General features: G+C 47.3%; 1 protein-coding gene across 1 annotated transcript in view; it reads left to right on the top strand.

The window, feature by feature from the left end:
* Position 1: 1 nt before the first annotated feature.
* BMP1 (bone morphogenetic protein 1) overlaps positions 2-23190 on the top strand; it is a gene marked incomplete at its 5' end in the record, with an annotated part of 57837 nt that continues 34648 nt past the window's right edge. Inside the window, 8 exons of the mRNA XM_007950847.1 lie at positions 2-134; positions 8510-8632; positions 10217-10381; positions 10594-10711; positions 11022-11200; positions 12113-12218; positions 13787-13911; positions 14506-14621. Of these exons, the coding sequence (XP_007949038.1) occupies positions 2-134; positions 8510-8632; positions 10217-10381; positions 10594-10711; positions 11022-11200; positions 12113-12218; positions 13787-13911; positions 14506-14621 (1065 nt within the window). The remainder of the gene's footprint in view (positions 135-8509; positions 8633-10216; positions 10382-10593; positions 10712-11021; positions 11201-12112; positions 12219-13786; positions 13912-14505; positions 14622-23190) is intronic.

The raw sequence follows: 23190 nt of genomic DNA on the forward strand, positions 1-23190 counted from the left end.
GCCGCTGCCGCTGCTGCTCTGGCTGCTGCTGCTCCCGCGCCCCGGCCGGCCGCTGGACTTGGTCGACTACACCTATGACCTGGGAGAGGAGGACGACTCGGAGTCCCTCAACTACAAAGACCCCTGCAAGGCGGGTAAGCACCACCACCCCACAGACCGGCCGGGGCGCGAGGGGCTGGGGCGCAGGCAGGCCCGGCAGCGAGGCGCGGGCTGGGTTTAGGGTTTGGGGTTGGGGGAGGACAGTCCAGTGTGGGAAGCCGGGAGCTGCCTGGTTGGCAATGCAGTGGGGAACAAAAGAACGAGGGAGAGAGGGAGGGGGAACTTTGGGAGACTTTTAGGAGTGAAGTTTTGCTGCTGTTTGTGAAAGCTGCTGCCGCTGCCTCTTGTCTCCGGAGAAGAATCCTGGGGAAATTTCCTTGGGTTCCCAGAGAAACCAGCGGAGCAAAGAGGCTTTTCCTCCCGCAGGAAACTTTTCTGGCCAAACTCCCGAGACTCGAGACTCTCGAGTGAGAGAGTGTGTGCGTGTGTGTGCACTTTTCTCCTCCATCTCCTACTCTAAGACGTTGGTGTTTTGCAGTCCTGTCTGTCCGTCTTGAGTGTCTTGGGGCTGCACATCTGTCTAGCCTGGTGTGGGGAGGCCTGCACATCCAAGGAGCAAGTCTGGAGGCCCCCAGCCCAGCCCAAGTGGAAGAAGAAAATCTTTCACGTGATCCTCTGAGACAGTGCTCCCTGGGCATCCCATAGTCCCTGACTGGCAGCAGCAGCTTTCTGGGACACAGGAGGCAGCTGTCAAAGTCAGAGGAGCCAGTCCAGAAGCGACTTATCTTTTCCTCTATGTGGCAGGAGGCCGTTACCAAGGCCAAGTTGAGGTGGAAACAGAGGAAAAACACAAAGAGAACTCAGATACTATATACCAGCTCTCTGACCCCACAGACACCAGAAGCTAATTAGCCTAGGTCAGAACCCCTGGAGTGTGTGTTTGTGTCTATGTGTATGTGTTCTTTGTGCATGAAGACCATGTGTAACCCCTCCACTCCTGTTGGACCCAGAAGGGTCTTGCCCCTGGAATGACCAGATGGCCAGGCACTTACGCCATTTGTCTGACTGGATGACCCTAAGCAGGCTGGCTGGGATAAGAGCACACAGAGGGCACAAGATACAAGAACTTTTTCTTGACTTCCTGCCTCTAACTTCAGCCTCTCTACAAATAGCCAGAGCCAGGGGACGTGGTATAATTTCTAGAATGGCGAGCCTGACTCTGATGACCCTATTTAAGGACTCTCTTTTCCTTCATACCCCACTTTGAGTGGATGGATCATAGCAAAGTGCAGGAATAGGAGACCCTTTGCAGGGGGAAGGGCACAAGCCAAGTCCCCTCATCCCTTTCTTCTGCACCCTCACTGGGCTATGGGTAATTCAGAAGGTTAGCTGTCATCTTTCTCACTGGGTACCTGGGGTGGGCATGAGGCTAAGTAGATAGAGCATGGGCTTTACATGCAGGCAACCTAGTTTCAATCCTGGACCCAAGACTCATTAACTGTACCACCTTGGGAATGTTCATTGTTATCTTTGAATTTTGGTTTTCTCACCTGTAAAACAGATTTGATAAGACATAGAACTGATTGTAAAGATTAAATATGAGAACATACAAAAACACTGTTAGTGCCTAACACACAATGTTGGCTGCCTACCCTCTGTTCTCTGTGCCTCAGACTCTGACTTTATTTTATTTATTTGTTTATTTTTTGAGGTTTTCTCCCTGGTTTTCAGGAACAGGTTATGATTTCTTGGCTCTATCTTTGTGTCATTCACTTATCCAATTAATCTACATTTATTGAATGCCTAATATGTGTCACACACTTTGTTTGATGGTATGAGTCATGCAGAAAAGTATACACCATGGCACCTGCCCTCATGGGGCTTACAGTTTAGTAGAGGGACAAGACACATAGCACAAGACACAACCGCATTAACCAATGTGTGTTAAGTACCAAATTAGAGGGAAAGACCTTAAAGGCTAAAGGAGCTGCTTGCCCCTTCTGCAGCTCTGGTGGTGGTGATGGCAGGGAAAAAGTGAGCACAGTGGGCTGAGAATGTTTGAAGAGTCTTCATGGAGGAGGTGGGGCTGGGACAAGGTCTTAAAGAATGGGTAGGAAGCCAATCTGATGTATTTCACTTCTAGTTTGAAATTGGAGTGATTTTCGGAGCAGCAAAAGGCTGAAGGCTCTATCCCCAGTCTCAGATTTCATGCTAGGGTGGGGCTGGCTGAGTTGGAACTTCAAACAACAGCTCTGGAGAAAGCTTTCCACAAGGGTGAAGTGAGGCTGGTGGGGAGCTGGGCCAGGCCTAGGGATGGCTATGGGGCCATCTGAGAAGGGACACTCCAGAGAAACTAGAATTCTGAGGAGTCCCTTCTTCCCAGGAAGTGCCATTGGTCTCCCTCTATCTGGAGCCCAGGGAGATTGTAAGTCTTTTCGTCCTCCCTTGGGGCATCTGAAAGAGAAGGTGACTCAGGGAGCAGGGGCATACGCAAATGGGTGGGATGACTCATCCAGTATGTCTGGAGGGGATATGGATCTCAAGACCCTTGAGATCCTGGGGAAGGTTCTTCTCAGCCAAAAAACAAACAATGGGCAGGAAACCAAGCACGTCTGTTTGTGTGTCTGTTTGTTTGTCTGACAAGGCCAAGCTTCAAGGTCAGGCCAGGCCTCCCTCCTGCACGTGCTTGATGCTCAAGACTCATTGCCCATGCCTGGAGGGAACCCAGACATGCGTTCCCAGGCTCTCACCCACCCGCACCTCTGGCATCTCTGCTGAGACTTGCCTTCCTCCACCTTGACTCTTTAAGACCCTACACTGTTGCTCTCAAGCCAAGGGTCCACAGGCTTTCTTCTCTTTTTCTGTTGTCATCTCCTGTCTGCCTTTGCTCCTTGCCCCTTCTGCAGCCCTGATCTCCAGAAGTGGGAGATAATGGTGGGCAGTGCCTGGCTCTACTTCCTTTGGATGCCTGTTGCCCTGCTCAGTTGCCCCACTTCAGCTTTCTCCTCTTCCTCCATCCAAACCAAGGACCAGGAATGAAAGCCCCATTGACTGCCTGGCTTACCTGGAATCTCTCAGGTTTCTCTGAGGATAGCTAGTTCCCTTCATTTGAAGATACCTCTTGCTGTTACTTTTGGAGTTTGGTTACTGTTGCAGTTAGAACTTCAACATTTCAGGGCAAGATAAAGACCCTTGAGATCCTGGGGAGGTTCTTCTCAGCTAAAAACAAACAATGGGCTGCGAGCCAAGCAGGTCTGTTTGTGTGTTTACAGCTGATTCCATTAAGCCATCTCTCTCCCCATTGATTTTCAAGTCAGCCCTGATTTCTGTGCATCGTGTCAAACCTTTGTGGGTCTCCCTTCCCAAGATTCCTTCGCAGTTTGGTTGCCCTTGATGTTCAGTTGCAGAAACTGACTTATCAGTGATCTCAGGGCTCTGAGAGAAACCACGGAGACAGGAATTGAGAAACAATTGATCTAAGCAGAGAAGCCCATGTGGATTGATCCTGAGCCAGTGAGGACCTTGCTTCTACCTCTACCTCAGCTGATAGCTTAGAGGCCTATAGGGACTGAGGTGGAGAAGTAGCACCCAACTCCTCCTCACCATCTTCACCCCAGGGACCTCATGGCTCAGGTTTGGGCTTCAGGGAGCCTCAGAGGATTTCATTACAGGCCCTGGAGGTTGAGAAATTATCCCAGGCCACATTCTCCCTCCAGACATGCTGGATGAGTCATCCCACCCACCTATGTATGCCCCTGCTTCCTGAGTCACCTTCTCTTTTAGATGCCTCAAGGGAGGAGGAAAAGACTTACAATCTCCCTGGGCTCCAGCTAGAGGGAGACCAATGGCGCTTCCCAGCAACAAGGGACTCCTATGAATTCTAGTTTCTCCAGAGTGTCCCTTTTCAGAACACTAAGGACCTACTAAGTGATATCCAGGGAGCTCTGATAGCATAGTGGCTAAGGCACTTGACTGCTAACCAGAAGGCTGGTAGTTCAAACCCACCAGCCACTCCTAGGAAGGAAGGTTGGGCAATCCTACTTCCGTAGTGATACTGCCTCGGAAACCCAAGGAGGGGTCTCTATGAGTCGGGGCCGACTCGATGGCAAATAACAACAACAACAACAACAACAACAACAAAGTGATATCCAGGGGGATAGCTCTCTCTAGCCCCTGTTCATTCTAAGGGCATTCTTCCCTATTGGTGTGTGTGTGTGTCCTTTGCAAATGTGGTATGAACATGCAGTGATTTGTGTGTTTGAAAACACGAGGGCTCAGACAAGGACATGACCAAGTTTGTGTGCTTGGACATTGGTGGGTATGTCGCTGCTTTCTGGACAAGTCTATTCAACTGTACATGTGGGTACTCCTGAGTATATGGAAGTTTGCATGCAAATATGCATCTGTGTGTAACTATGCACATGTGATTAATTAAGTATATTTGCTTATTTTTGGAAGCTTGAGTGTATCCTTGTCAGCTAGAAGCTTGCATTTGTGTGATGATCATGCATATGCCCTGTACACATGGCCTTGTGGGTCATCACACCAGCCAGGCTCCTCCTGCCCCACCCAGCGACAAAACCTTGCCATGCTTTGAGAGAGGAGACTTTGGGGTCCAGAGGCTAACCTGGAGGAGAAAGACTCCAGGCCCAAGGCACGCAGGATCCAACTCTCTTCCCTTCTCTCCTCTCCTGCTCAGGCTTGGTTATGGAGCAGCCATAAATGCTCTTGGCTGGTTTACAGCCAGAAAGCAAAACAAAACAAAAACTTTTGATCCTGTGTTGAAAACAACTACTACCCTGACCTTGACCCACGTGCTTCCTTCCGGGTAAGGAGCGGTGTCATAGACTTTCCAGATTCCGTAGCTTCTCAAGAGGGAATTCCAAAGGTGCAAGGTCTTCAGGGCCAACGCATGGGCCATAAGGCTTCTCTGCCCACTCATCTCTTCCCACTCCTAGTCTGTTCCCACACATTCTTCTGTCATGACATGCCCACCACAGGGCTTTTACACAATCCACAGATGAGTTCTGATTCTGGGCCGATTCCCGCCTTCTACTTGCCCTGTCCTCCACACTGTCCTGGTCCATAGGCCAACAGCATTCTGTGGCCTCCATACTTGGAATTTGAGATTCTGGTTCTTATCACCCAAAGCTTCACTCAGCCAGGAAGCTAGTGTGGGTGAACTAGTATGCTCTTGGAAAGTACAGCAGCAAACATGAGCTTTGAGGTTGTTGGAATAATGATAACAGTGGCCATTTAGTGGGTACTGATTATGCTGCAGGTTCTGTGCTGCATGCTTTATTTCCATGTGCTATTTCAGGCAGTAATCCTAAGAGACAGATTCTATTATTAACCCTTTTTTTACCTATGAGAAAATTGAGATTTAGAAGAGTTTATGTGACTTTTCAGCTAGTAGTAGCAAGTTGAGGAGCTCTGGTAGCATAGTGCCTAAGGCACTTGACTGCTAACCAGAAGGCAGGCGGTTCAAACCTACCAGCCACTCCTCGGAAGGAAGGTTGGGCAATCTACTTCTGTAGTGATACCGCCTTGGAAACCCAAGGAGGGGTCACTATGAGTCAGGTCTGACTCGACGGCATATAACAACAACAACAACGGCAGTAGCAAGTTGGGATTCAAAGATGGGTCTGTCTCCAGAGACTTTGTTCTTTGCTACTATGTCCAAAGACAAGACTAAATGTCCAGCCATATGTGTATATATGCTGATGCTTGTGAGTGTGGGAGTGTGCATCTGGAGGTGCAATGTCTGTGCAAGTGTCCAAAGGTGTGAGAGTGCTCATGTGGTACTTGTGCCCATGTGAACATTGATGTATAAGAACCTACCACTACATCCTTAGAATATACCTTCTATCCCATATCCTTGCTCAGGCAACTCTTGCATGTCAGCTGAGTTGCTGAAGCAAGGCCACTGAGTGGGGCATTTGAAGTAAGAGAGGCTTTTTATGTGGCGGAAGAGATTCTGAGCCACTTACCTGCTGATGAGCTTGAGCAAGTCATTTCTTCTCTCTAAACCCAACTATCTTGCTTTCTAAACAACAATGTGGACTGGAATCTAGCCACTAGGTTATCCCTCCAAGAGTTTGTAATGGGACACTCCTACGCAACTGCATGGGGTGGAGTGTGGCTTATTGGGCATGTTGTGGGTGGGCCAGGATTACATGAACTCATTAATGTGACAGCACTTCCTAACCTGGAAAGTGCCACATAAATTTCAGCCGACATTTACATAAAGTGTCATTATTGCTACTATTATTGGCTTAGTGAGTCTAGAGTTTGGTGTTGGTTTGTTCCCAAGATTGTGTGTGTTGGAACTTGTGCTTGTGTATTTTTTCAGGACTGACATGTGACTGCATGTGTACTTTTTTGTGGATGTATTTGTCTGTGCGAGTGTCTATTTTTATGTATATGTATTTACAACGTGAGGTAATAAACTTGAGTACAGAGAGCACTAGACTGGGAATCATGAGGTCTGAGTAATCATTCCAACCTTGCCAGTGATTTGAAGTGTGGTCTTGATTAAATCATTTTCCTTCTGGACCTCAGTTTCCTTATCTATGAGTGGAAGGTTGGCTGAAGTCACTCCCACATTGTGCTGATCAGTATCTTGGCCATATCTTCATATGAGCATGTGTCTGTTTGGGCATGTATTTGCAGGCTAGAAGGATATTGTGGTACTTCATTCATTCAAATATTTGTTGAATGCTGTGCAGGGTATTGTTTGTGTGTATAGGGATGTCTCTGTGGCTTTGCATAGGTCTGTGTTTGATGCCATGAATGTGGATGTCACCGTATGTCTGAGGAACACTAATAGCCTATGTCTGATCTGATTCTGTGTGTGATGAAGTAAGTGTGTGTGTGTGTGTGTCCACCCAGTAAGGCCATCTGGGGAGGAGAAACCTGTGTGTAAGGGCTCGAGGTTAAAACAATTTGTGTAATGTTGATCGCCAGGCCTGTGTAGCACTCTGGGATGAGAAGCAGATGTCGCCTTGGGTGGAGCTGAAGGGAACTGCTTTCTGCTCGCACCTCAGCTCAGCTCCCCCTCCCCCACCTGAGCCCAGCATGAAGCTTCCATATGAGCTCCTTCCACAGCAGTCAGCTCTATGGCCTCTGCTTCTTCCTGCTCTAGACTTCTCAAAAACAAGACAGATTGTTCAGTCTGTCTCTCCAGAAACATCTCTCCCAAGCTCTAGAAATCTAAATGGCTTACTAGGGAAGCCTGTTCCCCTAGAGCCCTCTTATTCTAGAGAGGAGACTCTAAAACACAGCATAAGCATCACTTGAGAACTGTTAAACCTTTGCCTTCAGTCTGGAAATCTCCTATTGTGTGTCTCAGTTTCCCTAACATGCTGCTCTGTTCCAGTCTTTATTCATATCCTCCCCTCAGTTTAATTAAAATGGCATTTGTTGAGTGAGTAGTGCCTAAGGCATTTGACTGCTTACCAGAAGGGTGCTGGTTCAAACCCACCAGTCACTCCGTGGAAGGAAGACTGGGCAATCTATTTCCGCAGTGACACTGCCTTGGAAACCCAAAGGGGGTGACTGTCAGTCAGAATTGACTCGATGGCAGTGAGGTTTTTTTTTTGTTTTACTACAGTGTCAGGGTTTATGGGCACAAAAAAGACACTCTGTCATCAATATCTGGAATTTTCTAGTTTAGTATTTGTTTACTTGTTTATTGTTGGTTTTCTCCTGCTAGAATGTTAGTTCCTCTGTCTTGCTAATCACTGGAATAGTCCTTGGCCCATGTTGTTGTCAGTTGCTATTGAGTTGGCTCCAACTTGTGGCAATTCTATAATAAAACCAAACACTGCCTGGACCTGTGCCATCCTCCCGATCGTTGGGGCTGCTCTAGTCCATCGTTTTGGTGACTGTGAATTATGAGTGCCTTCAGAACAAGGGGGTCATCTTCTAGTGCCATATCAGACAGTACTCTGTTGTGAGTCATAGGGTTTTCATTGGCTGCTTTTTGCGAGTAGATCACCAGGCCTTTATTCCTAGTCTGTTTTAGTCTGGAATCTCCACTGAAACCTGGCTGCCAGCCTGCTTGTACTTGAAATACGGGTAGAAGAGCTTCCAGCATCATAGCAGCATTCAAGCCACCACAGTGCGGCAGGCACCTGGTCCATAGGTGCTTACTAAGTATATGTTGAAGAAAGATAGAGATAGAATGAAAGATGTAAATGTGCCTTCTTGGAGCTAACAGTCTGGTGGGGGCTGGGCATCAGCTTTGCTGGGATTCTGACTAAAAAGTGGGCATGAGTTTCCCAAGAGATTCTCAAGGCCAGCCCCTCCCTGTCCTTCTCTTTATTCTTCTTCAAGTGGGGTCTGAGCACTAAAATTGCTGTAGGGGCTGTGAACATATGCCCAGTGGGATTAGGATTGTAAGCACACTGCACCCCATGCCAGCCAGGTAGGAGCACTAACTCAGCCCTTAGTCTCTTTTTCTCTCCAGCTGCCTTTCTTGGTGACATTGCCCTGGACGAAGAGGACTTGAGGGCCTTCCAGGTGCAGCAGGCTGCGGATCTCAGACAGCGTGCAATTCGTCAGTCTTCCATCAAAGCTTCAGGTGTACTGGGTATGGGCCAGCCTTACTATGCCCTGGGACTGAAGTCCAGACTGGGAGAAACAAGGACCCTCCTTACTCCCAGCCACAAGAAAATTCATGATTCATAGACAGAGGTCATTAACTTGAACCTAGCGAAAGGGCTTGTCTTCCCCTGGGATACCTTTATCCCTTCCCCAGATAAATAGTATAGACATACCTCAGAACTAAGAACTGACATCCTTTCTGCTTAGAGCTTTCACAAAGAACTTTCAAAAGCATTATCTAACTTGATTGTCCTCAACCACCTTCAGAGGTAGGTGTTAGGACAACTCTAGTTTTACAGATACAGAAACTAAGACTCACAAAGGTAAAATGACTTATCCAGCATCACAGCATTAGTTAGTGACAGAGCTAGGCCTGAAATCTAAGACTTTTCACTCCAAATCCAAGTTTCTTCCCCCAGCACTGTAATTCCTCCTGGATTTCCCTCCTGTTTCCACTTTTCAAGCTTCTACACATACTTTAAGTCTCATGTCAAGAGCTTCTCTTACGAAATCTTCTGTTTGCCCCAGACGTGAATATATCTCCATTATGGGATCCTTCTCTGATCTATGCTTACACTGTTAGAATAATTACACCATATTGAAGTTATTTGTTTCTATGTCTATCTCTCCACTGGGACTCAAAGCTCTTCAATGCTAGGATAGTTCCTTCTTATCTCTGGTTGTGGTCCACATACCTAACAGCCCAGGGAATAGGTCAGTTCTTCCCAACTTTCACACTACTCTGTAGTGAGGCAAAAGCTGGTAATTACCAAAGCTAATGACCAGGACACAGCCCTGCCCACATGTAGCTCTCCCATTGCCAGAAGGCAGGAATTCTTACTTGGGCCTGGTTCTTAGCATACATTGGTGGTGCCAGGCAGTTGTCTTGTCCAGCATATTCTGCATGAACAGCCTGTGGATAAAGGTCAGTCTACTCCAGAGAGCAGCTGGCATTGGAGAGAAACCTTGACCTTAGTGGGAAAATAGTGGGCATGTGCAAAGGGAAAACAGCATATAGGGGTTTGATCGCTTGAGTTCTGCCACTTATCTACCATTTAACTTTAGGCAAATCACTTTTTTGGCCTTAGCTTCTATATCTGTCCATCCCATATAGCTGCTGTATCAAAGAAGAACATGCATTTTGGAATCCTTAAAGAAGACATAAAGAGCCCTGGTAGTACAGTGGTTAAGCACTTGGCTGCTTACTGAATGGCTGATGGTACAAACCCACCCAGTGGTTCTGCAGGAGAAAGACCTCACCACCTGCTCCCATAAAGATTACAGCTTATAAAAAACCCTGTGAGGCAGTTCTTACACTGTCACACATGAGGTGCCATGAGTCGAAGTCGACTTGATAGCATAGAATAACAACAACAACAACAGAACACCTAGAGTCTTGTATGCTCCACAGATAAGAAGGTTTATGAGATAAGAAAATAACATTTTCTTAATCTCATATCCCTCAGTTCCTGGGAAATGAGAACACCATTTCTCAGTTTTTCAATTAGTTTGTTTCCCTTTTCCTCATGTCCACACACTTTCTACCAATGTCTTCCTCTTTCAAATCCAGGAAACTCTTCCATTCCTAACTGCCAGAATGCTAGTGGGCAGCTTCAGAGGAAACCCCGTGGGAGATGGAGAGGCAGGTCCCGGAGCCGGCGGGCAGCAACGTCCAGACCAGAACGGGTGTGGCCTGATGGGGTCATCCCCTTTGTCATAGGGGGAAACTTCACTGGTGAGCATGAGCCCTGGGAGGGGAGCACAGAAGGCACCCTTGGGGCAGCCCTGTCACAAGGCAGTCTGTATAGTGCCTTCTGCTTATCTTTCCACAAGTTCTTTTCCGTGCAGTGTGCTCTCAGAATGGCTATGACTCTTTGGCAGTGGTAGAGGTGACCCTAAGTGGGCCCACCTGGACACTATGACAGCTTGGCCCCCTTTGTCCTGCAGGTAGCCAGAGGGCAGTCTTCCGGCAGGCCATGAGACACTGGGAGAAGTACACCTGTGTCACTTTTCTGGAGCGCACAGATGAGGACAGCTATATTGTATTCACCTATCGACCCTGCGGGTGAGCAGGGGCCCCTGGGCACTGTACCCTCAGACATTGCCCAACCCATGTTCTATCCTGGGCACTGCAGCTGCTCCCAGCTGGGCACAGCCCTGGATCGATCCCCTCCAGTCGTTGGGCATCTCCCCATGAACTGCCCTTAGATGTGACTATGACCCTAACACACAGCTTCCAGCCTTGGCATTTCGCATTAGGTTCCTCCCCTCCCCTTCCGCTCGCTCCCGCCCACCCCAGGCAGCCTCGCCCGGCCCCTGAGTGGATGCACTCCCCCAGCTCGGGACCGCCCCCCTGAGCTGGTCCCGCCCCCCAGGTGCTGCTCCTACGTGGGTCGCCGAGGCGGGGGCCCCCAGGCCATCTCCATTGGGAAAAACTGCGACAAGTTTGGCATCGTGGTGCATGAGCTGGGCCACGTCATCGGCTTCTGGCACGAGCACACACGGCCGGACCGGGACCGCCACGTCTCCATCGTGCGCGAGAACATCCAACCAGGTATGTGGTGCTCACCCTCGGCGCCCGCAGCCCACACCTGTGCTCTGCTTCTGCCCCAGCTCCTATCAACAGAGCCCCTGTTGGGAACAAAGTCCAGTCTATAGAGACATCGCCTCTGGTTTTGGTCTATTCAGCATTATAGATGCAGTAGTCTGGGCAGTCACAGCCTCCGCCCATGCCCCAAGTCTGTCTACATACCTTCCATAAGACTTAGAGACCATGAATCAGTTGTGGAACCACTTGGGGGTCCTGGACATAGAGGCCTGCAGAAGCAGCTAGAATCAGGGCAGGGTTGGGGGGTGTGGTCAGTCCAACCTTGTATGCGATAGCATGCCTTTCTCTTCATCTTTAGCCAGTCTTCTGTCCTCTAAGGACTTCCCCTCTTTTCTTTTTTCTCACTTTTTCTCTCCCCTGGAGTCCCTGGATGGCACAAGCCATTAAGCAGAGTCGCCTCAAAGGAAAGGCCTGGCAATATGCAGTGGAGAACAGTTCTACTCTGACACACTGGGTTGCTATGAGTCGCGGTTGACTCTATGGCAACTATTTTTTGTTTTGTTTTTTATCTCTCTCCCCTCCCTTTCTGCTTCTTCTCCTCTCTCCTCCAGGCCTCCTCCACTCTTCACTGCTTCCTTCCAGGCTGTGGTTCTAGACATGGGTGCTTCCTTCCCATATTCCTTTGAGCCTTCCCTCCAGAAAGTCCTCTATTCACTTCATCCCTCTGCTGGACAGGACTCTTCTAGAGACCCTCCCTTCCCCCCAGGCTTCCCTTGGCTGCTCCCCAACCCTCAGGTGGGGGAGGTCACCTCTCAGGTACAGGGAGGACCCCATTCCCCACTCTGAAAAGGTGGCACCGCATCTCATACAGACTTGCCTCTCTCCCTCTCCCTCACATCTTTTTCCTGATCTTCGCAGGGCAGGAGTATAACTTCTTGAAGATGGAGCTCCAGGAGGTGGAGTCCCTGGGGGAGACCTATGATTTTGACAGTATCATGCACTATGCCCGGAACACATTCTCCAGGTGAGAGATGGAGCCAGGGCCTCTCTGGGGCAGCCCAACCTGCCCACTCTGGGCCATTCTCTTTTCTCTTCCTGCTCTATACTAGCCTGCCATGCTAGGGTGACCAAGGATCAGAGTTGTCCTCTGGTAGCTGCTACCCCAATGCAGAGGATCTGTGGGTGCTCCCTGCCCTACAGTCCTCTCCCTCATGTGAATCCATCACAGAGTCCGATTCACAAAACTGAGGTTCTTTACCTACTACTGTGCACACCCAGAATACCTGGCCAAGGAGGCTGAAAGTCAACTGTTGTGCCATGGCACCGGAACTGTATGATGCAAAGTGGGTACACGTTTCTAATTGATCCTCTTGGATGGGTTTTTTTTTTTCTTTTTTTTCTGTTCTTCTTTTTGTAATTGACTAATTTGCATAAAATCTAGCTCCTACCCTATGTTGGTCTCCACCCCCAACTCACAGGCACACACACATGTACTCCCTATCCTGGGGCCCACTGTGATCATGGCTATGATTCCTATAGTCCCAGAAGTGGGAACTGCCAGATGACTGGTGAAAGTAGTGGCCTTGCCAGAAGACTGCCTTCTGGCTACTGCCAGGACAAAGGAGGCCAGGCTGCCACAGTGTCCAGGTGGGCCCACCTCCACCCACTACTAAAGAGTCACAGCCATTCTGAGAGCACAGCTTCCCAGAGGAGTGTGGGAAATAGCTCCTCCCTGCCCTCACTCTTCTTCCCTAACTGGCCTTTCCCATGCTTGATTCTTTCCTCATCCGCTACCACTGCTCTCCCAGACAGTGGCCCCCTCCCTCTCCACCATCACTCCTTTAATTCCCACTCTTTCTGCCTCCAGACCTGAGGGAACAGAGAGCAAGGAAGGGCAATGAGGTCATTCCACCCCCCACACCCACAGACCCCCCACCCTTACATTTCCCACCACATCCCACTCCATCCCCTGCTGTGTTCCACCCAGCTGGGTGTGAGTCAGGGGCCCTGGGGAGGTGGAGGTCTGCCTGTTTCCCTTCATTCTGCTCCTCCCAGCTTGAAATGCCCAGGATTTAACAGGGAGGAACTGGTGGGGACAGGAGACACTAAGGGATTGGGAGCTGGTGGCATTGGCCCCAGAGTTTGGTCTGGCTGAGGTGGAACCTGCCCTTGGCTTTATTCCAGGTACTGTCAGAGCAGCCAGTGCCAGCAGGGTGAAGCATTGGCCCTAGGCAGTCCTGGGAAAAGTTCGGTCAGGGCAGGGGAGACTGGGTAAGGAGACAAGATGGACCAGGAGTCCATAGCTCTTCTGGGGCTGGGAGTTAGTGCTTGATTGGGCTAGGGGGTACCAGTGGGATCCCCAATTCATCATAGGTTTATGTCCCTGACCTCCCAAAGTGTTCCTGGTGTGGCTGCCACGGAGCAGGGTGGCTTCTGGTCAGTGGGAGGCTTAATGATAGGGTGAAATGTCTCCACCCTTCCCTGACCCTGCGGAGGAATGTCTGAGCTTAGGCAGGGTCGTGACCTGTGGGCACAGACAGGCACACCATGATCCATCACACTCTCACCCAGGTTTGGGCTTTTTCTTCTCAGGGGCATCTTCCTGGACACCATTGTTCCCAAGTATGAGGTGAATGGGGTGAAACCGCCCATCGGCCAAAGGACTCGGCTCAGCAAGGGGGACATTGCCCAGGCCCGCAAGCTCTACAAGTGCCCAGGTTTGTGTTCCAAGCATAGTGTAGGGAAGGAATGAGCCTGGGAGGGATGGAGGGCAGGGCCTGAGGGAGGTAGAAACCAGGGCCTGAGGCCACCAAGAAGGTTAAAGCTGTAAGTCTTAGAGAATGAAGGAGGCTGCCTGGTTTTAGGAGTAGGGGGCATAGAAAGAGGGGCAATGTTCAAGTCGAGGAACCAAACTGCAGCTAGGGGTGAGGTGGTGGTGAGAAGCTGAAGGCCTAAGAGAGTGAGGGGCAGTGAGAGCAGAAAAGGGGGAACTGTTCTAAGGCAATGGAGTTGAGCCCACCAAAGGAGTAGGTTTATACCAGAGCTTGACCTTTTCTCTGGAACCCAAGTTGCCTTGACAACATGGTAGTTGGTTACCCTGGCAGCACTAGCCTTAAAGAGGTAGGATGGTATGTGCTTATATGTGAGGAGAGGGGGTGGATCTTAAAGGGACAGAATCATCTCAGACTCCCTCTTCTCCTTAGCCATTCTTTTCTCCCCCTGAGAATGCCAAGGCTCAGGTCCGGGTAAACCAGATAATGGGGGATTCCACACCTGCAGCCAGCTTCCTAGTCATTTCCTTTCCTTGACAGCCTGTGGAGAGACCCTACAAGACAGCACAGGCAACTTCTCTTCCCCTGAGTACCCCAATGGCTATTCTGCCCACATGCACTGTGTATGGCGCATCTCCGTCACACCTGGGGAGAAGGTAACTGCGGCCTTGGACCTCTGAGCATCCCCTCTTCTGCCAGTACCCCAAGAGTAAGGGAGCTTATCTCCTCCCCAGAACTAACTCCCTGGGGACTTATCTATTAGTGGATGTCAATGTGGTATGAGTGACCTACCTCGTTAATGCAACTCTGTTAGTATTGTGGAACACTGTAGTGAGGAGGGGGTGCTCTGGTAGTGTAGTGCCTAAGGCATTTGACTGCTAACCAGAAGGCTGACTGTTCAAACCCACCAGCCACTCCACAGGAGGAAGGTTGGGCAATCTACTTCTGTAGTGATACTGCCTCGGAAACCCAAGGAGGGATTTCTATGAGTCAGGTATGACTCAACAGCACATAGTGAGGAGGAAGGAGCTCTGGTGTGTGGTGCCTAAAGCATTTGACTGCTAACCAGAAGGTTGTCAGTTCAAACCCACCAGCTGCTCTGCAGAAGGAAGATGAGGCAGTCTACTTTTGTAAAGATTTACTGCCTTGGAAACCCAATGGGGATTGCTATGAGTCAGAATTGACTCCACATGGCAGTGAGTTTGGTTTTGTTTTTTTATAGTGAGAAGGGGCTCCCTACAATTCAGAGCCTTCCACTACTTCTAATATTAATTGTAATTGAGTGTTAGCTGTTAGACAGAACTTACTGTATGCTAGGCATTTTTCTAAGTGCTTTCATATGTGCCTCTCTTCGTTCTTAACAGCTACCCTATATATTCATTTTTAAGATGGTGAAACTGAGGCCCAGGGAGGTTAAGTAACTTGCCCAAGGTCACACAGCTAGCAAGGGGTGAAGCAGGATTTGAACCCTTCTCAGAGCTGGGGTCAAGCTCCAGCGTTTCCCTTGATTGCCTGGCTGGCCTTGGATGAGTTGTCTATCCTGGCCCTCAGCTCTCTCATCTGCTACATTGACCAAGGTGCTCCCACCACTTCCTTCCCAGTTCTGACAAGCTCTCATCCTGGGATATTGCTAAAGAACTGTACAAAAGGTTACAGGGTGATGCTTCCCTGCTGTTTCCCTTTCTCACCTTTCCTTTCCTCTTAGACACATTATAACCCACCAGTGTGTGCTCCTGTGGCCCGATTTTCTGACCCTGGCGCTCTCTATCAACACTGCCTTTCTCCTTTCCCCACTTTTTATCTGCTGAACCAATTCTGCTCCAGAGAGAAATCTTGACCTCCACTTTCCCACTTACCTTCTTGTGGGTAAGCTCTTAGTCCTCACACTTGCTGTCACTGTGTGCTAGCTTTCGGCAAACTGTGGAAGTAGGTCAAGGCTTTCTCCATCTTTAAGGCCTGGTTTGAATATTACCTTCTCTGGGAAGCCTTCCCTGAGCAGCTTGTCCCAGCCACTTGTGAAGCATCTTCCACAAAGGTCACTCACTGGCCCGGAGCAGGGTGGAAGCTGGGCATTGGGAGGACTCCAGAGTTTATTAGGTCCTCTCCCACTACATGGTTGATTAGCCTCTGTTTGTATACCCAAGGTGATGGGGGAGTACTACTTTTCAGAATATCCCATTCTGTTCTCCAGCTAGCTCTTTATGTTAAGAGTCTGTTCTTGATATTGAGGAAAAACCATTCCCCATGAAACCACCCACTTGCCCTAAGACTTCCATTTAGAAAAATTCAGAGTAACTTTCCCTCTTCCTGTGTCAGCTCTCTCAATGTGTGAAAGCCACTCACTCTCCTGCCTTTCCAGATCCCTTCACAGGCTTTTCACATGGAGGCTAGACTTCTCACCCAACTGTGGGTCTTCTGTGTCCTTATTTTTGTGGCTCCCAAGAGTGAACTTAATACTTTATTTCCTTTGATTGGAACATGGCACTTAATGTACTAGTGCAGCCTCAGCCTCAAGCTGGATTAGATTTTATTATTGGTCACCATGTTCATTCCAGCATCTCAGATTATTTTGAATCAGCGTTTCACTACCCAGAGTGGGAGAAAATGTGGAACATAACTCAAAATCATAAAAAAGACTAGCCCTACTGGTCTGACAGAGACTGGTGAAACCCCCACAGACTATGCCCCCTAGTTACCCTAAGCCTGGAATTAAACTCACTCCCATGGCTTCCAGACAAACAATAGACAGACCTATAAGGTGAACATTTACACCATCTAGGTATACTCCTTAGAACAATCAACATGGGAGATCAAAAGGGCAGTGTTTGCACAGGGAGATAGCTCAGAGGGCAGGAATGCATGGGAAAGAAGGACACAGGGAAAAGGTAACCACAGGGAGGAAGTGGGAAGAGAGCTGTTAGATTGTGGAGATTGAAATCAATGTCACATAACAAAACGTGTATGAACTGTTGAATGGAAAACAAGTTTGCTCTGTAAACTTTACCCAAATCACAATAAAAGTTTAAAAAAAAGAAAGAAAGAAAGAATTCTCCCATCAGCATTGTAGCATCCCTTTTACCTCTGCCATGCACTAATTTGATAAGCATGTCTTCTGGATCTTCATCTTGGTCTTTGAATCACAATACTGAATAGAAGATGAGTAGAAGCACGCCACAAGAGCTGCCATCCAATATCTTCTTCAAAACTGACATCGATTCATTAATCCACAGGCTTTGGGCATATTATTTAACCACTTGTGATGCCTTTTGATGTCATTACTATCCAGGCTACAGGTCACCACCTTGTTGACAGGAAAGTAAACTCCTTTCATCTTTATATCCCTGGCACAGGAAGTGGTTAATAAATGCTGGATACATACATGGAATGTTTTATCAAAATAAAGTCCTCTGTGCCACAAGTTGATAAAACCCCTTTCAAAAAGGAAGAGAAATTCGTTTGACGTGCCTTGTTTCAAGTGAACCGAAGCTGCCTCCTAGAAATTGTTGTTGTTGTTATGTGCCGTCGAGGCAGACTCAACTCATAGCGACCCCTCCTTGGGTTTCCGAGGCAGTATCACTACGGAAGTAGATTGCCCTATGTTCCTTCTGAGGAGTGGCTGGTGGGTTTAAACCGCCAGCCTTCTGGTTAGCAGTCAAGTGCCTTAGGCACTATACTACCAGAGCTCCCCCTAGAAATCGGGAGTTCCTTTTTTTTTTTTTTTTTAGACTTTTTTTTTTTAGGATTTGGGTGAAGATTTACAGAGTAAATTCACTTTTCATACAGCAGTTCACATATACTTTGTCTCATGTCATTGACCAAAATTTACAATGCAGCAGCTCCCCTCCCACTTCCTCCCCATAGTTACCTCCTCCCAGTGTCCATCCCTTCATATTCTTCGAGAGGCCCATTTTCTGCTAACCCTGTATATGATCTTGGATACACTCTCCATTTAGACATACATAATTGTTTAGCTTGTTCACCCATCTATCCGTCCCTATACCCATATTTGCTTTCATTAACAACTCAGTATTATATTTACAAAGGGGTTCATATTTGTTGTTTGTACTGCCCATGTAACTCTCTCTGTCTTTCTCATCCTCAATGCTGCCATATTGGTCACTCACATTTGGTACATTGCCCTTCTCTTCACCCAAATCAATATTTATCTCTATCTATCTAACGGGAGTTCCTTTTTTAAGTGGTCACAGACTATCTGTTTAACTGAGCATTGACATTCAACTCATTGGGTAGCAATCCCCAGAATCCACTCCCAACTCTTCCTCAACACACACAGACACATGCATGCACACACGTATGCACACATACATGCATGCATGTGTGAGCGCATACACACACACACCCATTTTGAAGATTGGGAAAGAATTTGTTCTAAATTCTTTTTTGTTGTTGTTGTTCTAAATTCTTAATGTTACAGACACAGATCACATCTGCAAGATATTTGAATGGCCTCTGATGTAATTTTGAGCCTAGAGACAATAGTTCTCCTACTTCTATGTTACTGAGCTTTCATTTCCTTATTTTATTTTTTGTCATTTAAAAGTTATTCTCATTTAAGACCAACTTTTATTGAGTTGAGTAATTCTGCCATCTCCCTAGGTTAACATTCTGCCCTCAAAAATGAACCTTTACCTTCATTTTTTTTTTCTCTTGTTCTGAAGCTAACTTAAACATTGCAATCCTTTTTTACTGTCTTGTACTGATAGTTCCTTGGCTTCCTTCATCCCTCTGCCAAGGGTTTCTACTACTCTACCCTTTGGAAATCTCATCTGCAGCTAATAATAATAGAAACTAACAATTATTGATCAGACAATTGGTTAAGCATGTGTTAAATTTTTCATGTGTGTTATGTTTTTTAATTAGCACAATAACATTATAGGCGAAGCATGAACATTATCCCCATTTTTAATATGAGAAAACAGACTTGGAATAATTAAGTAATATATCACATAGAACCTGGATTATGACATAGAAGTCTGTGATTGCAATACTGAAAAAAAACAGCTGTAGAGTCAACTCTAAGTCATGGTGGCCCCATATGAGTCAGGGTAGAACTGTGCTCCACAGGCTTTCAGTGGTTGATTTGTTTTTGGCTGTGGATCACCAGGTCTTCTGAAGTGCCTCTGGGTGGATGCAAATCGCCAGCTTTTGGTTAGCAGCTGGGCACATTAACCATTTGTACCACCCAGAGACTCTGATTGCAATACTCTCACAATTTGTAAAACCCTGTTCCATTTCAGGTAGCTCTGGTGATGTAGTGCCTAAGGCATTTGAGTGCTAACCAAAAGGCTGGTGTTCAAACCCACCAGCCACTCCTCAGAAGGAAGGTTGGGCAATCTACTTCCGTAGTAATACCACCTCAGAAACCCAAGGAGGGTTTGCTATGACTCGACGGCAGTGAGTTTTGAGTTACATTTCAACAGTTACTTTAGTGCTTTTCAGCAGATGTGTGTGCCTACTATGTGCCTGGCACTGGGCCAACCGCTATAAAGATGCATAAGATAGTCCCTGTCCATGAGGAGTATAGAGTTGGGTGGAGCACTTCACTCATTCCTATTCATGCGTTACAGTCAGTAGGTACAGGTATGGAAGCTTCTTTCTCTGTTGTCTCAGGCTGGCACAGACTGGCCTTAGTCTCTCCAGTGGACACATGGCCTTGCCCCAGGAGCCCCTCTATGCCTTGGTTTTGTTCCCTTACAGAGCTCCCACAAGACTTCCCACCCTTTTTCAGAGGCCTGCCTGGAGCTCCAGGGAGAGAAATGGACTAGAAATAAAAGTTCCAGAGTCATCAACACATATGTTGTAGTTGAATCATCCACAGTCTTGGATGAAATCGTAGTTGTAAATGAACCCTGGGGGACATAAACATTTAAAGGGCCTGCAGAGGCTGGGGAGCCAGAAGAAAATGGTATCATCCAATAATAATGGTCATTCTTGTTTAACAATTACATGCTAGGCCAAGTATTAGGTATCTTATATACATTGGCTCATTATTCCTTACAGTAGTTTTATGATGTAGGTATTGTTATCTCCATAGTATAGAAAAGGGAATTAAGGCTCAATGGAGTTAAGTGTGTATAATCTGCCCAAGTTTACACAGGTAGTAAGTAGTGGAGCCAGCATTCAAATCTAGGATTATCTGACTCCAAAGTCTATGCTCTTTCAACAGTAAACCTTAAATAAATTCACCTGCTTTAGCAGATGGACTTTGGCTTCTGTTTGACTGCTGAGAGGTTGTTTTTTGCTTGCTTCCCAGTTCTCAGCTTATTGCCAGAAATGTGAGTGGTATATAAATCTCATGCAGTAGTATATGCCATGAGTGTCAAACAAGAGAAAGTGACACAAAGCCTTCCTTTACGTTCCTTGAGTCTCTACACTTCAAATAATTAGCTGACCTGAAGAAGTTTCCCAAGTGGTGAAGCCAGGTCCTTGATGAAGAAGAGAGAATTTTAAGAAGGAGATCATGGCCAAAAAGTCAAATATTGCAGAGGAAAGAAAATAAGAACTTAAAATGTCTTTTGGATTTGGCAGTATCATTCTCATCACTGCCTTCTGATATTCTACTTATTCTTCAAAATCCAACCTAAACTCTACCTCCTCTGTGATGCCATCCCTGACTCCAGCCTCCCATGTCCCAGCCAGGCAAATGTGATCTATCCCTTGTCAGCAAGGCCTGCACTGACTCTTTTTCTAAATAAAAAAAACCTAAACCCACTGCCATCGAGTCCTTTCCACCTCATAGCAACCCTGGAGGACAGAGTAGAACTGCCCCATAGGGTTTCCAAGACTGTAAATCTTTACAGAAGCAGACTGCCTCATCTTTCTCCTGCAGAGCAGCTGGTGGGTTTGAACCTCTGACGTTTTTGGTTACCAGCCAAATGCTTTAACCACTGTTCCACCGGAGCTCCTTTCCCTTTATCTAAGTCCCTAGTTTTTGTGTGCTGCAGGGCATGGGGCTCTGAGGATGAAGGGAAAGCTAATACTTAGTACAGCTGCTGAGCAGAATTGATTGGCAGACCCAGGGAGGTCACCTGGAGTAGTGATTAATGGTATGAGTTTAGGAGGCAAAGAGCTGGGGTGCTTTTCACTGGATGTATGATCTTGGAGTCCCTGGGTGGTACAGTTAATTCACTTGGCTACTAACTGAAAAGTTGGCTGTTTGAGTCCACCCAGAGGTGCCTTGGAAGAAAGGCCTGACAATCTATTTCCAAAAAAATCAGCCTTTGAAAACTCTATGGAACACAGTTCTGCTCTGACACAGACAGGATCACCATGAGTCAGGATCAACTGAACGGCAACTGGGTTTTTTATGACCTTGGGAAAGTTACTTAACCCCTTTGTGGCTTTGTTTCCCATCTATGAAATGGGCGTGGTGATAGTACCTCCCTCATGGGATTGATTTGAGGATTAAACAAATTAATCTACATAAAACGCTTAGAACAGTGCCTAGTGCATAGTGAGAATTCCATTAATGTTAGGTGTTATTATATCACTATATTCTTAGTCTAGGAGCTCTGGTAGCGTAGTGCCTAAGGCACTTGACTGCTAACCAGAAGGCTGGTGGTTTAAACCCATCAGCCATTCCTTGGAAAGAAGGTTGGACAATCTACTTCTGTAGTGACATGGCCTCAGAAACCCAAGGAAAGGTCACTATGAGCTGAGTCCTACCCGACAGCACATGACAACAACAACATTCTTAGTCTATTAAATAAGTAAGCCCTGGTTAGTTTTCCCAAATAGCCCTTTTGCCTCATTCTACTTCCAGGATTCTGGTCTTAATCACTTCAATATCAAAATATCTATGCAAACTCAACTATGAAATTAACATTTATTGAGTGCTTACCATGTGCCAGAAGGAGCTCTGGTGGTGTAGAGGTTAAGGCATTCAGCTGTTAACCAAAGAGTCTGTCGTTTGAACACATTAGCTGCTCTGTGAGAGAAAGATGAGGCAGTCCGCTTCCATAAAGATTTACAGCCTTGAAACCCTATCAGGGTTGCTATGAGTTGGAATTGACTTGATAGCAGTGGGTTTGGTTTTTCTGGTTTGGATTATGTGCCGTACGCCACTGTAAACTTTACACATGTTGATTTAATTTCCCTAAACTTGTAATAAGGAGCTCTGGTTGTGAAATAAGTAAGGTATTTGGCTGCTAACCAGAAGGTTTGTAGTTCAAACCCACCAGCTGCTCTGTGGAAGGAAGAAGAGGCAATCTACTTCTGTAAAGATCTAATCCTCCTGATTCTTCAGTGGAGCAGTTATGATTACCTCCATTTTTTCAGACAAAGACACTGAGGCTCAAAGATGTCCAGTCACAGGCCCCAAGTCACAGAGCAGGAAATAGCAGAACTGGCCAAGTTTTCTTTGGCAAAGGGCAGTGCTCCTGCCACCAAAGCACAGCTGTTTGGACATGACAGATGTCGTTACAACTCTTAATTAGACATCTCCGGTCTCAATATAGCCATCACTGTGCCTCCCTGTAGGATGTCCCTAACTGCCAGCATGTTTCTTCCTGCTGAATGAGGTAACCTCAGGTCCCTCCCACCCATAAGGAGGTCTGGGATAGGCCCTTTGGGATTCTACTGATGGGCATGGTTTCTTCTTCTTCCTTTTTTTTTTAAATTGTGCTTTAGGTGCAAGTTTATAGAGCAGAGTTTGTTTTACATTCAACATTATGTGTACATTTAGTTTCACTCCCCATTTACCATGCCCAACCCTAACCCAGTCTCCTTCCCTCCCTGCCCAGTAACACCCCCCCCCCACCGCCGTGCCACTCACAGTTATGCATTCTTGTGTGTCCTGCATTTCCTCTGTGTGAATGTTGCCCCTCTGGTGTCCCTTGGTCTATTGCTCCAAGGGATGCATTTCCATAGAGTATGTGGGTGCATCACCCTGGGTTGAGTGGTCTGAGTATACATCTTGTTTACTATTGGGCTGAGAGCCAGCCCCTGGGAGTGAGTTTTATTCCAGGCCCAGAATGTATTGGGGGTCTCACCAGACTCTATCCAGCCAGTAATTCTGGTCATTATTTTGGATTTTGGATTTTGTTGCACATTTTCCCTCACACTCTATCCAGGATCTCCAGATTTGATCCTTTCCTGAGTGGTTGGCATTGGTAGCTGGAACCATCTAATTCTTCTGGTCTTGAGGGCCATCGAGTCCTAGAGCTGATTGCTTCCAAATGTCCTTGTGTTTTTTTTTTTTTTTTT

The sequence above is a fragment of the Orycteropus afer genome, unplaced genomic scaffold, assembly GCF_000298275.1.
Source record: "Orycteropus afer afer isolate SDZICR_OR568_19922 unplaced genomic scaffold, OryAfe1.0 scaffold00289, whole genome shotgun sequence".
Lineage (NCBI taxonomy): Eukaryota > Metazoa > Chordata > Mammalia > Tubulidentata > Orycteropodidae > Orycteropus > Orycteropus afer.